The 15,278-nt window shown below is 35.7% G+C and overlaps 1 protein-coding gene across 2 annotated transcripts in view; it reads right to left on the bottom strand.

Moving 5' to 3' along the window:
• Positions 1-1,373: 1,373 nt before the first annotated feature.
• Positions 1,374-15,278, bottom strand: part of CCDC141 (coiled-coil domain containing 141) — an 83,951-nt gene continuing 70,046 nt past the window's right edge. The window contains exons 24-29 of one of the 2 annotated variants that reach the window (XM_031052355.2): positions 13,065-13,951; positions 11,330-11,502; positions 2,999-3,153; positions 2,771-2,900; positions 2,513-2,678; positions 1,374-1,564 (exon numbers count right to left, since the gene is read on the bottom strand). In XM_031052355.2, coding sequence (XP_030908215.2) covers positions 1,441-1,564; positions 2,513-2,678; positions 2,771-2,900; positions 2,999-3,153; positions 11,330-11,502; positions 13,065-13,951 — 1,635 coding nt within the window. In that variant the 3' untranslated portion in view covers positions 1,374-1,440. Of the gene's footprint in view, positions 1,565-2,512; positions 2,679-2,770; positions 2,901-2,998; positions 3,154-11,104; positions 11,503-13,064; positions 13,952-15,278 lie in introns of those variants that run through there. The other variant, XM_031052356.2, reaches the window with a different exon arrangement.

Genomic DNA, 15,278 nt, shown 5'->3' with positions numbered 1-15,278 from the left:
TTTTTCAGCTTGTTTCCTTTCTATGTCTGTACTTCAATTTGAAGATATTTAAGTTTCTACCAGCCAACCTACATCTTGTTGGCAATAAATGTTTTATGTTTTTATAATACAATTTAAGCAATTCTCAAAAAGTTATTTTAGTCCCAGTTTTGCACAGATGACATCTACATGGATGAACCACAAAGATGCTGCACTGCTTAAACCCATATCTGATCTTTGTGAGAAGCGTGAGTGCATTATTTATATAAACCCAGTGTAAGCCCAATCAATAATTATATAAAGAATGACAAAATGTTGCTCAGTAGACAGTTGCACGTTACACACATACCTGTGGTGTTAACCAAGCCATATGCAGTGCACCCAAGCAGAAGTCTTAGTAGCATGAATTATTTGTTAGGCAGGACTGAAAATCTGAATCAGAACAGTTATTCCTGAGTCTAACTAGATGTTCTGCTAGTTGTTGTACCAGGCAAGCACCCATCAAAAATTAGGTGTTCTCTGAACTACCCTTTTCAATGACACCATGAAAGTTCTCCTCTTTCTCTGCAAAGAGCTTTGCACTGAAGTGAAAAAGACACCTAAACTCTGAATTCAAGAGACGAAAACAAACATTTAATCATGATAATGACTGCCAAAATATAAAAAAACCCCGAAACAATTTCCATTCAGGTTTTCCTTATACCCTGAATGGATGCTGTGGGTCTTCAGGAATTCTATCATTGGGAAGTCCTTGTACTATGTGCTTGGAAAACAGGGTGGCTATCAGTTCATAGTTTACTCCTTTAGACTGTAATTAAACACATTATCTGGAAATGAACTGCTTTATTACACTAATCCAGTCTTGAAAGCAGAAGCAATATAGTGGAAGACTTCTCCATTATGCTGCCTTAAAGAGACTGTCTCCTCCCTGAAGACATTATTGGTACTAAGCATACATTAGACAAGGTTTGCTACTATTAGTAACCAATCCTTCCAATGCCCATTCTCCTCAAAAATGTCTCAAAGATGTTAGAAATAAGGTAATGAATTTAATAAACTGGGGAATTCTGTAGTTCTAGTAATTTTCGTTTTCAGCCCTTATCTGTTTGTGTCCAAGTTCTCTATATAAGCTAGTGGGAAGAACTGTTGATTGGGTACTGATGAATCACCAAGACAATCTGTCAATTTAATGGCTAATATCTCTTTTATCTAACATCATAATCTATTAGATTTGTCCAACAGACCAAAACAAAACCACAAGAAATTAGAAATTACACTCTAATAAATGCTGTGCACAGGTGAATTTTATTAATGATTTATTTGTAAAGACACCAAATACAAATTGTAAGTTAGATGTAAATCAAATAGCAATCAAAGATTCATCTCCTCACCCATGGCCAATATCTATTAATGGGCAGAGCAAATAACATGAACACCTCCATTAATCTGGGGTCTTGCAATTCAATCCATCTTCTGACCCTCTGCAGGAGGCAGAAGAGCAGGATCATGTCCCATATTGAAGATAATCTCATGTGGCCTCTCAAGTTCAAGATACACACCTTGAAGCCAAAGTTTCTCTGTAAACCTGTTTTTAAAAAGATCAGTTAACACCTCTTATATTTTTAATTGTGCCAGCTGCAGCATTCCCTTTCATAAGCAACATTGTTGCAGCTGTTATAGACTGCTCTCTGTGGTCTTGAGACAATGCGAAATTAGAGATAGTGATTTTGGACAGAACATGGAATTTCTTAAAACTCGTCTGGCTGACAATAACAAATAACCAGAAGGCACTTTAGTTCTAAACAACAGAAAAGATAAGAAAAATTAGAAATTTGACCTTTCTGTATGATCTGCATGTTTTAATCATACATAATTCTCTATACGCTCTAAAATTAACATGACATTCATGTCTGGTTAACATACCTCAGGAACTTAAAGACAAAAGAACATTTCTCTTTTTTATCAGAGCCTAAATATAGGAGGCAAGATTTAATCTTGTGAAGAAGTCACCACAAGGACTATTGACTTCATGTATCCCATTTAATATTCTGAAATTGTGTAGTGGGAAGTTTTGTCATCTTTAATCAATTAATGAACAATGACTGTTCTTGTGCTATTAGGACTGCTACTTATTCTTCTAAATAAGATGCTTAACTAGTAGAAAAGGTTATTTACATATTTCATTATTGAAACTTCATGTAGTTGTGTGAACTTCTTGAAAACTGTATTTTTGAGCTATTTAATCTTACATTAATATCTAAATTAAAATAATAAAATAAAATCACTAAACAGAATACCTTATTGCACAAACTCCACTTCCAATTATATTACAAGTTCTTTCATCTAAGAGAATTACATATCTTCTGATGATGAATTAAGTGCAAAAGGCACACGCAACACATTATGCTCTTCATTTACATTATGCAAAGGGTTCATAGGATTAGGAAGACTGTTTGATGTGTGTATTGTAAATGAAGGTCCTTACAACTATTGGAGTATTACAAGATGTAGCACAGAGTAAGCTGCAAGTTACCTTACTGGGAGATGTTTAGCCACCGGCCTTTGATTTCGCGCAGAATGTGTGTCATGGGTTTGTAGAACTTCAGCTGTGGTGGCATTCATTTCTTCTGAAAAGTACCCATCTTCCCATTCTGATTTAGCCTGAGTTACAGTGGAGATTTCTGGGGGTTTATTTTTCTCTGAAACAAAGCACATACATTAGTGGAAACAAGTTGCTAATTTAATATGTCAACAACATGCATAAATGCATGCATCTGGCAGTATGAATCACCTATCACTGTTACGAAAGCAGAACAGTGTGCCTTTCCAGTTTCATTCCTGGCAACACAGATATATTTCCCAGTATCAGCAAGGACAACATTTCTTTTCAAAAGATAATACGTATCTCCTAATTTCTCAATCTGTAAAAGAATACAATGCACATAGGAGATTATTAGTAGCATAAAGCAAAGTATATAATCTTTCTCCCAAGAAATATTTCAAGAACATTAGAACATACACTGATGTCTCCGGATACCACTTGGATATCATCCTTTGTCCAGTAGACATGTGGTTTGGGCTTTCCATGTATAGTGCAATGCAGGATTAAATCTTCTCCTTCTTGCAGAGTTGTATGTCTAAATTTTTGTGTGAAGTTTGGCTCTTTCCCTTGCACTGGAAAAAAACACAACAGAACCAAACCCAAACTAACCGCTGGATTTTAAAAAACAAAATTGGAGAAACTGAAGAAAAAAATCCATTCTCTTGATTATAAAGTTCACCACACTGCATGACAAAGAGACCCTGGAACTCATAACTTGCTTGCAAGGCAGTTAGTAGGCAGGCATCATTTATCTATATAATGCTTATTGAAACACATGGATGTTAAGCACCTGAGAATTTCATGCATTGGCATAGTGATATTAGTTCCACGGTAAATGCTAAATAATCATGTTCTTTGTGTAAGTAGTAGGCAAGTCTATGTGGATTATTGTGTTTCAGTGAAGGTGGAAAAGTAAATATTCCACACAAATTTAAGAGAAGAACTTTTTGCATTTAGTGCATTGTCACACATCAGTCTCTCCACCTTTTTTCCCTATTCTTCTAGTCAAAAAAAGAAAAAAGTTATAGGGAGGAAAGGAAAGATTGATCTATATTTGCAACAGTGATGAAGGCCAGAATGTGGCCTCGTACCACTTTGATCAAGATCACTATTTTGGCCAACATTAATACCAACACCATGTACTACGAGGTCATCTGGTACAAATCAGATTCAGATTAAGGGCAAATAATTGCATTTTTGTTGCAATAAGCAGAGCAGATGAGACTGAGTTTGTGTTGGTTTCATGCCAACTGTGGGAGGACAGATGGCACCTGAGCCAGTAAAAGGCTTGGCTAATACAATTAACCCATCAAAATTGTTTGAAAAATATTCAGTCATGAGCATCATTTTATACTGAATCAAAGCATTGCTTCATGTGACATGTAACTTACTGAGCTGTAAAGCTGTACTTACTGCATCACTGTACTACTGCCTGAGGTTCCACCTCCAGGACCACAGTAAAAAAATATGATCTCAGAACTCAGGCAAAGTATTCTTGAAAAAGGGAAGCTAGAGCAGCAGATGCTAACACACTGAAGCACATACAAAGACATATACTACAACAAAAAATTACATCTTACATTCCTATCATATGAAGAATATCTTCTTGTTCCTCTTTACTATAAATTGCACGTATCCATAATATTTAACAATATAACCACTGTCTTTGTTAGAAACAAAAAGTTACTGAAGTGTGCAATAAATAACAGAGCTTTAAACTGCTTTCAACCATGTCAGCAGTATTCCAGTATTAGGATGAAGATTTTTTTCTTTCTGTTATTGTGAAACAAAAATCAGTGTATCTGACTAAGGTGCCCAGCAACTTCTAAACCCAACTATATTGAGCCCATGGCTTTTTTTGTCAAAAATGGGACTGTCAGCACAGTGAGGCAGACATCTTGACCCACTACATTATGAAATCCACTGCTTCGGAGCAGTTAATTGCAAGTAAGCTTTCAAGCTTAGCTGCTTTTACATTCTTCCCACATACTGTAGGACTGAGGCCACAAAAGCAAGAAGTATATGTAGTTTACTCTCTTGTAATCTTCCTTACCTAGGGTTTTCTTAGCCAGTCCCAGCAGCTCAAACTCATTTCTTAGCTATTTCAACTTAGCAGGCACAAGCTGCTACACCATTGCATTGCATGCATCTGATGCTCAGAAACTTGGGATCTGCAGCTTCACTTCAAGCAAGAGAAACAAGCTTACACCCTTGCCTCCTCTTTGCAGGCAGCTGGCAATAAGTCACTGTGTGTGGTTAGCTGGTATTCCAGCGGAAAACATTAAGTGGGCATCAGCCATTTCTTGTGACTTTTTTGGCTATATTTCATTATTAATTGTATTACCTTATGAAGTTAGGCTGCATCTCATACTGGGATGGTTCTTACCATTAGAAAAAGAAAACAAAACCATATAATCTCAGTAGAATTGTGGCAATGATCAGACCCCCTCTTGATTTTGTATCAGTGAGTCAGCAGACTATAAAACCTAAATGATCAGTTTCTGGAGAGCAAAGTGAAAAGTGTATGTAAAGAAAAAATTGAGTGATTGTTACTACAACTCTTAAAGGTGCAGGTTAGAGCTCATAGGGAAACAAAGACTGCTAAAAATGAAGAGTTCATCTTCTGAGAGCAACTTTCAAAACATAATGCATAGTTATATTTAATCAATGGTTTTCCCATGATATCGTAATTATATGTCAAAGTAAGCTAAGAAGATTTGTTAGTGTCCTGGGTCAGCAGTCTGGAGCAATGCAAAAACTGCAGGTGGAGAAATTGCCTGCATCTGGCTTTATCACACTATTTTCACCCCTGCCCCAAGTGTCTCCACACACAGGTCAAGCCAAATTCTTTTCAGCAGCCATTTTTCATTTCTTTGCTTCACAGTAATTTTTAATCCATTTACTCTGGCCATGTAATTTCCAATCTCTGATGTTTTCATATGTGGTATTAGCAAGCTTTCCCCTATCTTTGATATCATGATTCTCACTATGCTGCTCAGAGACTTTGGATTCACTCAATATCATGCTAAATTAAAACTTTATTGTTTAGAGATTTTGTCTCAGTCAAGCTCCTAATGCAATCAGAAGGAATTTTATTAAGGAATACCAAGTGGTCATGACCCAAGTGATCCCTAATCCAGAGCTCCACTCTCCTTGAATACCATTGTGTAGCCTCATTAAAGGAAGTTTGAGCAGTAATTTTTAAAGATACACCTCCTCTGAGCCACAAAAGATATACACACATAGAAATTTCTAGCTTAAATCTCTAGCAAAATCTCCAGAGGAAGGTCCAGAAACAGGCATACCTTACAAGTGATTTGAGAGTAAGTCACCTTCTCCATTGCAGCTCCAGCCACATCTGATCCAAATCCCACCAGAGGAATGCCTCATTCTCCCTTTGCCTACTAACTGACACCCAGACTCTCAGAAAGGCTTCTGCTTTTGAAAAATGAAAATATTGAATCCCTTCTCCCTCTAGACTTATGTACCCTGTGTAAACACCCCTTCACACAATTCCACATCTTGTCAGGCAATCTCAGTCACAATTTACTTTCTTAATGGGTGTCTGCATATGGGGAAGGAGGAAGCAACGTTAGTAATATGCTTAAGTATATAGTTTTGTTGTAAGGCTAGACAGAATGAGATTTATATCTGCTTTTTAACAGAGCAATTGGGAATAATGTAAACATTTTGGCATCTTGAAGTAATTATAGGCTCAAAACTGTGGCTGTGAGGGAAGCTCAACATTGTAAAACAAGAAAGTTGTAGAAACAGAACAATATCAACCACCAACGCCACAGCATAATTAAAAGGAGGAAGTGCTGCATGTATAACAGGAACTATAAAAGAAAAGGTAGGGAGAGGGGAAGGGGGAGCATTACACTGAAATTCAGTCTGAAACAGAATGAGTGTGGTTTTCTTTCAGAGAAACATTAGTGGATCATGAGACATCACTGTCACTCAGTCACTTTTTATTTTTTTTTACATTATCTGAACAGAAACCAGCAGGAGTTTTCCAGCAACATTTTTTGGACATGCATCAGAGTCCTTAAATAAAAAGTATTTAAACCCAGACTGCCAACACATCAGTAATCAGCACTGATTACACCTTTGTTTACAAAGCAAACATCAAAACCAGAAGACTTTCAGTATCCTACTGTGTATCTGATATCTCTAATCTCTCTCTCTTTTTAAGTCTTCTTTCTTGTAGCAATTAAAAATGTGGCTAGTATCCACATGCCCATTAAAACTGTGCATTTAAAACTATTCCTGGTTTAAAGCAGATGCAATACTATGTTCGTAAAATCGAGTTTTGTTAACTTAAAGTTCACAGAAATGTTCAAATTCTGATTATTAAGATCTGCAGATACTTTAAGGCAATTTCTGGCCTTATACCTTTTTATATTTAACAATAGGAATATCTGACTATGCAAAAGATGCAAACATTCTCAGAATTGATAAGCGTTTGTTTTGACCTTTTATTATTTCATAGTGTTTGCTATATAGCAATAGCATAAACGCCATACTTGTGTGCACTCCTTAAAATAAGTGTACTTAGGTTTTAAAGTTGGATTCATTTGCATCTCAGTTTCTTCTTAAAAATCAAATTTGAAAGATCTTGGTTAACATTTATTATATAACCTTAATTCCAGAATTTAATCCAGTAGTAGAGTATTCAGAGATAACATGTAAAAATGGAAGTGGATGCATTGACACAGGAGCAGATCATAAGCAATCAGCTGCCTTACCTGGGTGGCAAGTAATCTATTAGAATCTTCCATATAAGCTTTAGACCCACATAATTTTAATCACAGTGTACAAAGTATTCTACATAAATCCACCCTTCCCCAGAGGAATTGTTCTGTTTTGTCTTGGCATAATTGGAGACAAGATCACCCTTGACATCTTTTTTCTGTGAGGCTCTGTCAAAACACAGGCTACCTGATTTGTCAGTTACAACAGGCATTTACAGTTCAAGCTGGAAAACTAGTGCTAATCTCACCAATTTGGGCATTTCACTAACATGCTGCTTTTGTACTTTTATGGGTAGAGAGCAGATTTGCTTCAGTGATTTTGTAGAAATAAGTAGCTTAAAAATATTCTTATCCAGCTAATAAAATAGGGCATGCATGATGTTTCAACACCATATCATAGCAGTGAATAGTTACAGGGTCATCGTGTCAATATATTTTACTCATCTGGAAAGCCTTCCTGGAGCATATAATCCCAAATCAAGTCTCAAATAGCTATGCTTTGAAAAACTCCATGAGGAAAAGCTACTTTTATGTCTTGCTCTGTACATGAATAACCAATAACACTTTCAAAATATGATGAAAAAAGAGAAAGATAAGGAAAATGCAAACTTTAGCAACAAGCATCATTTAATGAACTATTTAAACCATAATTCAGAAGAAAAAATCAGCATGGTATTGATTTTAAATGTGTTTTGCCAAGGGAGCAAATCAGAAGTATGCTGGATTAGACACCTACAGCATGTTATGTACTCAAAAATTTACTAAAGGCAAAATATGATTGCTCATAGGCATACACAGCACAGATCTGTAAATGTTGGAATAAAATTTACTCCCTTTCCAAGGCTTCTCTTTAACACCTCCCCTCCTTGGGAAAGGTGAAGGTCCTCCTTGTTATCACTGGAAATGGGTGTGTAAGTCAAATGCCAATAAAAGACTAGATCACTGGCTAGCTTCTAAATAATATTAAAAGACAAAGTAAATCCCACTTGGATTCAAAGCTGCGTCAGTTACACTCACCCAGTTTTGTTAACTAGCCTTTTACTCTGGCTGTCAAATCTCAAGTAAAGCAAGTAACTGGAGTCTCTCCTACTTGTTCTAAAGCCTTTTAAATGCAGTTAACAAACATAATTAGTGCAAATGTGTATGAGGGAGGTCTGATTCCCTGATCCCTTGTATTTCCCTAGAAGCCTGCATGTACATTAGGAAGTGTTACAAGGGAGGGGAAAGAATCTGTTCCCGTAATGTGTCCTCTTGTCCAGTAGTTCTGTGTCTGTTGCATTTTTAAACTCATATAGCTGATCATCACAAATAGTGAGCAGTCTTTCTGTATGTGCCAGCAAGCAATCAGATCCAGCTATAAGTCTAGACCCAAGCTACCCCAATTCCTTCTCTATGAGATGATGAAAAGTTCATGTCTTTTTCTCCTGCTTTGACAGAACTACAAATTAATTTGGTACAAATTTTTCCAAGCAGGGATGAAATCCTAGATCTAGCCTTGCTTTCCGAAGGACAAAGATTCACCTTGCAGTGTTGTTTTGCGCAGTAAATGGCTCTCCTCCAACTAAAAAAGTCAAATGCATATCTCTGAACTCTCACACTGGCCACAGAAAAAGACAGAACAATGATTCTAGTACTGAGCCGTCCATAGTTTTCAAAATGAAGGATCCACAGGTTAGAACAGAGACGTAGTTCTGAGCCCAGTATTAGTAAAGCTACAATAACTCTGTCACAAGCCTTATGCTTAAATTAAAAGGGCTGATTCTGGCAGACACAAGTCAGAAGATGAAAGAGAACATCTGATTCCACTTCTGCTTTTTTCCTTGTGTATATACTTAGCCTCAATACTTAAGGCAAAAATGCCTGAAAAAGTGACCCATGTATTATATAAAGTTACTTAGAACATGTCAAAAAACATCCATCTTTAGTTTTAATTTTTAAATGATGGCAACTCCCAGTAAAAAACAGAGGATTGAATGGCAGCCACCACCTAGAAGAGTAATTTTCAAATAGAAAATGAGTGTTATGAGCAGGATAAAGTTACCAAGCACTGCCAGCTCTGCAGCAGGCAAAATCTTACAGCATGTAGTAGAGGCATTTTGGTTTGTTCTTACCACAGCATTGCTTAATACGCTACTTATGCCATTTCTTTAGTGTATGTTTATAATAACAATTTATAAAGACAAAAGGGCACAAAACCACTAAACTGAATATTACTTTTGTGAAAACTGAAACGTTGAAAAATGTATTAATTATTAAAATAAGCTTTATTGTGAAATGGAAAGTACACTTTAGGAAAATAGGTGATATTATACCTGAGAAAATTCTTATGAATCAACATTTTTGGGACATGACTACACTTGGAAACTTGTTCATTAAGGGTAATACCAACTTTAGTTGGAAGTTAGTTTGTTTCCCCATCTGCTCCCCACCTCCTCCTCCTGCTCCCTCTCCTATTGCTGCGAGGTTATATTCCCTTGAGAACTTCTCCTGTTTCAAAGGAACAGGAATTTTAATAAAGTTACAGCCACTGGGCCAAATATCTAAACGTCAGTCTCCAATCTCACTGACCCTTGGCAACTTATAATATACATGTTCTGCTCATAGCATGCCACACTGTAAAAGGCTTACTTTATCTTGGTAAATTCTACAAGACAAAGTAAACATTTCTTCTCCATAAATATTCCATGCCAACACAGTTGTAATATGAAAGCTGCAAATCAAATGGAAAAAAAATGAAGCTGTTTATCAATTGTTTTTAGTGTACCTCTACAAGTACTGGAGCTAAAGAATTAAGCTACATTTGAGGATTTATATAAGAAATCTTCCAGTGGCACAGTTACAGCATTATCAAATATCTTAGCAGATTACCATTTATATAAAAAAATAACACTTGTGGTTGTCCTTATCAAGAATGAAATGCAATATGCAGGTCAACAAAATTCACCTGGTTTGGATTTACTGCTCTGAAGTTGTAGAATTCCATTTGATTGAAATAAAAAAAATTCTGTGTGTGAACGCACTTTTGAGTGTTTCCCCAATTTGTTTATTCTGTTTGAAATCGAAGTGTTAAAAACTTTAAACATGCAAAAATGGTCACTTCATAAGCTATTATCTTTCTTGTCTCATACTAATAAGATAGTGGATCATTAGAAATATGTACATATTTAATTTTATAAGAAGGTAAAGAAAGTATCGCCAGCATCTACTTAAGCAGATTGGTATGTTAGAATATCTCATTTTGTAAGCATTAAGGGATTTTGATCTACTGTCTGCTAGTTGCCTGGCGATTCATTTACGCAAACCCTGACAATTCTGGGTCAAATCTGTGCAGAAAATCACAACTCCACTAGAACTACCAAAACATTCATTTATGGAGTAAATGCTGGGCTGAGACAGATTTAAATCTGATCTACATCAGTGCAACAGTGAATGGTAAGATATTAGTACTAAGAAGCATTATCCTACAAGTATTATTTTTTTAAAAACAGTATATGAGAAAAATGTAGCTGGAAATAAATAATATGTCTGATGTTTAAAAAACATTTCAACACCTTCCACACCACCTTGAAAAAAAGGCATAACATAAAAATATTATTTAAGCACTTTATCTAGGTGTATCTTGACATTTAATAGCTATAACCATTAAAAATGTTTTCAACACTTTGTAATGTCCACAGTTTTAGAAAGCAAAGTTCTGCCTCAGATTCTGGAAAAAAAATTTATCTCAACATCACGATGAGAAAGGAAAATGAGCACATAATACTGGTATTAAAGAAACAAACAATATATTGAGTGTGACATAGAAGTGGTTTGATACAGATTGTGAAAGATGCAGTGTAAGAAAATAAATTTAACGTTGTCTTAGCATGTGAGAATTAAGTCCAGTGCAGTCAATACTGTACTTATTTTGTGAATAGCCAGTACATTAGTGATACACTAATATAGATGACACACAGTATTATCCAGTTTATTCTTATAATAGGTGGCCTGTTACCTTTCACGTGGAGAATGGCACTTGAAGAGATAGTGCCGTTCAAATTTTTAGCCCGAACAACATAAAGGCCAGCATCTTTATCACACACCTTCTGAATGAACAAAGTATGTTTTGTCTCCTTTTGCAAAAGCTTTAAGTGTTCATCTGCAGTCAGTTTCTGGCCCTTCTTGTACCTGAAGCAGAGAGTCAGTTTTCAAGTCAGATTTTTATTGCTGTATTCTAAGTAGAACTCAAATTCAGAAAACCTCTTTAGCTCTACACTTGACATCAAAGGACAGAGCTCACTGTTGTGCTCTCATTCCTCATTTTGAAATCATACGTAAATATGGATAAATATTTAAATAATTCAAATTGCTGGATTATACACTCTTATTACTAGAAAATGTGGTTCTGAAAATCATTATAAATGGACAAGTCATAATTATCTCACTGCAGTACTGGAGAAAGTAGCATGAAGGCTTGGGCCCTCAGTTTGGTGCTGAAATATTTTTGCTAGTACCGTGTTGAATCATCCAATTCAGCTCATGAATAGGCTCTTAAGATGCATAAGCATGTCCAACCTTTCTGAACATGTGTCTTCAGTGTAAAGAACAGCCAATGATCTGTTCCTCCACCCCAGGCTACTTAACATTTACTTTGTTCACATCATCAAAGAGAATAGAGCAACTCATTAGAAATTATTCCATAGAATCAGTGTTATATTCTAACATTTGAGGATCTGTCACCATGTATTGGCATTGATTCCTGATTTATATAGTGGAAGAGAAAATTCTAGCTCTTCTTGCCTCATGATGTTTCAGCATAAACTACATTTAACCTAACACAAACACAGAAGTACTTTTCTACATGTATGTTCAATAAAACATCTACATCAGGACAAAATACATGGTATTGGTGAATTTTTAATTAACACACTTTTTTCTGTTTTCATAGATTTCTAATTTGCAAAATGCTTTTGTTGAATATAATTTTTAAAAGACCATATATCAATACTGTATATATTTTTAGCTAAATTAATGATTTCTTCTGATTAAAACTGAAAGAAGCTGCCCCTCTTTCAGTCCTGTTCCTTTGGCAGGGTATTTCTGAAAAGTAATCTTAAAATATGTCTGTATTACATCATCTGTATTTCTCACAAATGCAGTATAAAGTATCCTAGTTAGACATATAGAGAGATAGGGTGTGCACACAAATACATAATTTAAAACTGGTTCCCAGTGTAGCCATTTATGTTTGGTCAAGTTTTTTAACCTGTAATCTCTCTCCAGTTTTCAACAACTGAGTCACTCATATGTGTAAATGTGTGTCTGTTTGTATATGTAGTGGCTATATGCAGCATACATGCATGTGTACGTATCATGCCAAACATGAGTAAAATACAGGTGAATTTACTTATGGTAAATCTAGAGTGTGCATTTATTTTCAGAAATTATGGAACAAGTGGAATGTCATAGTCCAGAATATAAAAACTGTATGATGTATTTGCTTGAAAAGAACATTGGGAATGCCTGCAGTAGTTTGATGCTGTCATTATTCATAAAATGAAGTACAGAGAGGTTATTTCAAGTAGGTTAATTGTCAAAGGCAATTCTGAAGGTGGGAATCATGCAAAAGTGTGGAGTAGGAAGTACACAAGCCATTTCTTCTAGTCTATATAATAATTAATTTCAGTATAAGTGGTTCATGGTGTCTTGCTAATAGGTATGTTTACTACTTCTTATTATAAGCTACCCACCATGTCAGTGTAGGCTCTGGGAATCCCGTTACTTCTACTTCCAAAGTTACTGGAGAACCTTCCATGACGGTTTTGTTAGACAGAAGCTGGGAGAAGTTAGGCGCCTGTCCAGTTAGGCTGGCCATGCTGTTCTTTTCTGATGAACTTTTAATCTCTTCTCGGGTGACCATCTGCCTCTGAGAGCTTCTGGTGGTGTCTGATTGAAACATGAAACCTGAGAATGCATCAGGCAAAGCATGCAGCCTGTCCTGGGTTTTAGTACAGTTATTCAAGTCATGCAATTGTTCTTGTGTTTCTGCCATGCTTTTGTGAAGCTCAAGGTGTTGCAAATGTGCTTTGCACACTTCACTCATCATGCTGCATACTGGTTTGGCATTTATAGTGCAGGAAACAGTGCTGGCTTCAGATATTCCTTGTAAGCTACAAGTCAAAGGAGATACTGCTCTGTCTTTTAGGCCAGAATCTGTTGAAGAGGTACAAAACTTCTCAAAGTGATCTGATGGACTCTCTATTTTAGTATCTGTAGCATCAGCATAAGCAGAATTTGTTAAGATATCAGAGGCTTCCATCACTTTTTTAATACTAGCATTTTTCTGCATTTGCAAGCTACAGGAATTGACATGCAAATTATGAGAACTACAACAGCACTGCTCTTCTATCTCTGTTTCAGAATGTAAGAGGTTGGATTCTGGTGTCTCAGAAAGTGGTGGCAAAGAGATATCATCAGGTGATATACACTCATATTCATCTCCGGAGAGTATTTCTTCTGCCAGGAATTCAGTCTGTAAGCTATCCTCTTTGGCTGAAGATGACAGCTCTGTATCCTGTGAAAGAAGATCCTCACCAGCTGGACAGATAATTAGAATATCAGCCAATTTATTTGTGTCCTTAAATTAGGATGGGAAAGTAGAGATAGGCAAGAAGGAAAAGAAAAACAGAGAATGAGCTATCATTCTATGCATTCCCCTTTCATGCAGCAACTAGTAAAATACTTGAAATATTTCTTCTAATTAAGCTTAAAGCATTCTGAGAAACAGGAGGAAATACGTGGAAAATTATAATTCATCATAAAATTTTGCTAACCGGAATTCAAACTATTCAGATACATTTTAGCAGTTACTATAATTATATATAAGCATTGATTACAACAGTATTAATAAAAGAGAAAGTCCCTCTTTCTATGAAGGACAACCTGTGGCTTACCTGTAGGTGCTATTTACATGAGCATTTGCAAGGGGAAGGTGGAGAAGGAGGTGGCCTAATTACATCTAAATGGGAAACCATTATGTAGTAATAAGGATATATTAACAGCCAAGATACTGGACTTTGATTGTCTGAGAAAGAGAGTCACTAGTAATGTTCAAAACTTACAGAATTAAACCAATATCTTTCAAGCATTTTACATTTCCCTCATTTTCTGCCAGCTGTTTCAAGATATTGCCCATGGATTAACAGAAAACAATGCTAAAAATATTTTTATATTATCTTGGATACAAAACAGAAAAAAATTCCTCTCACCATGTTTCAAAGAGAACTGGATGTGGCATGAGTGCATTAATTTTTTAACTGTAAAGCATCAAAGACATTATCTGGTATATTAATTACTTCTCTGCCTCTTGAGTTTTACATAAATATGTACCCATATATTTAGGTCAGTTTTATTTGTGCCAGGGCTTTCAGCAAGGGTGCTCATAGTGTTTTCTTATGCTATTCTCTCATTATTAAATTCTATACAAAAATACATGATCTGCTAAACAATGTTTCTATCACCTATAAACTGTTTACTCAAATCAGTTGGGTGATGCACTGGGTATCATTGCTTTCCAAACCAAGTCTTCTTGGCAGTATCCATCATGGAAGTGCAGTGGTACATGTGTTTCACCTTTTTGCTTCATTGCATTAAATATACCCTAATAACCAGTGTACAAAATTAACAAAATAAGAATAAAAAGTAGTGCCCTGGTCCTATAGATATGGTTTAATACAGATATTTTTCCAAGTTAATACATTTGTTATTTCAAAGCCATGTGATTCATGCCAGATCAATGAATGAATGACTGGAAGAGATCTGAGATTTTATTGTGCCTATTTTACCAAAGAATTCAATTTATTTGTAAGATTAAGTTTGAATATTAAACGTGTTTTCCACAAGCATCCCCTGATGAATTCTGACCTCCGATGTATCTTTCAATATGAATATATCATGGACATTAA

Source organism: Melopsittacus undulatus, chromosome 8, assembly GCF_012275295.1.
Source record: "Melopsittacus undulatus isolate bMelUnd1 chromosome 8, bMelUnd1.mat.Z, whole genome shotgun sequence".
NCBI lineage: Eukaryota > Metazoa > Chordata > Aves > Psittaciformes > Psittaculidae > Melopsittacus > Melopsittacus undulatus.
This window is presented reverse-complemented; position numbering and strand designations above follow the sequence as displayed.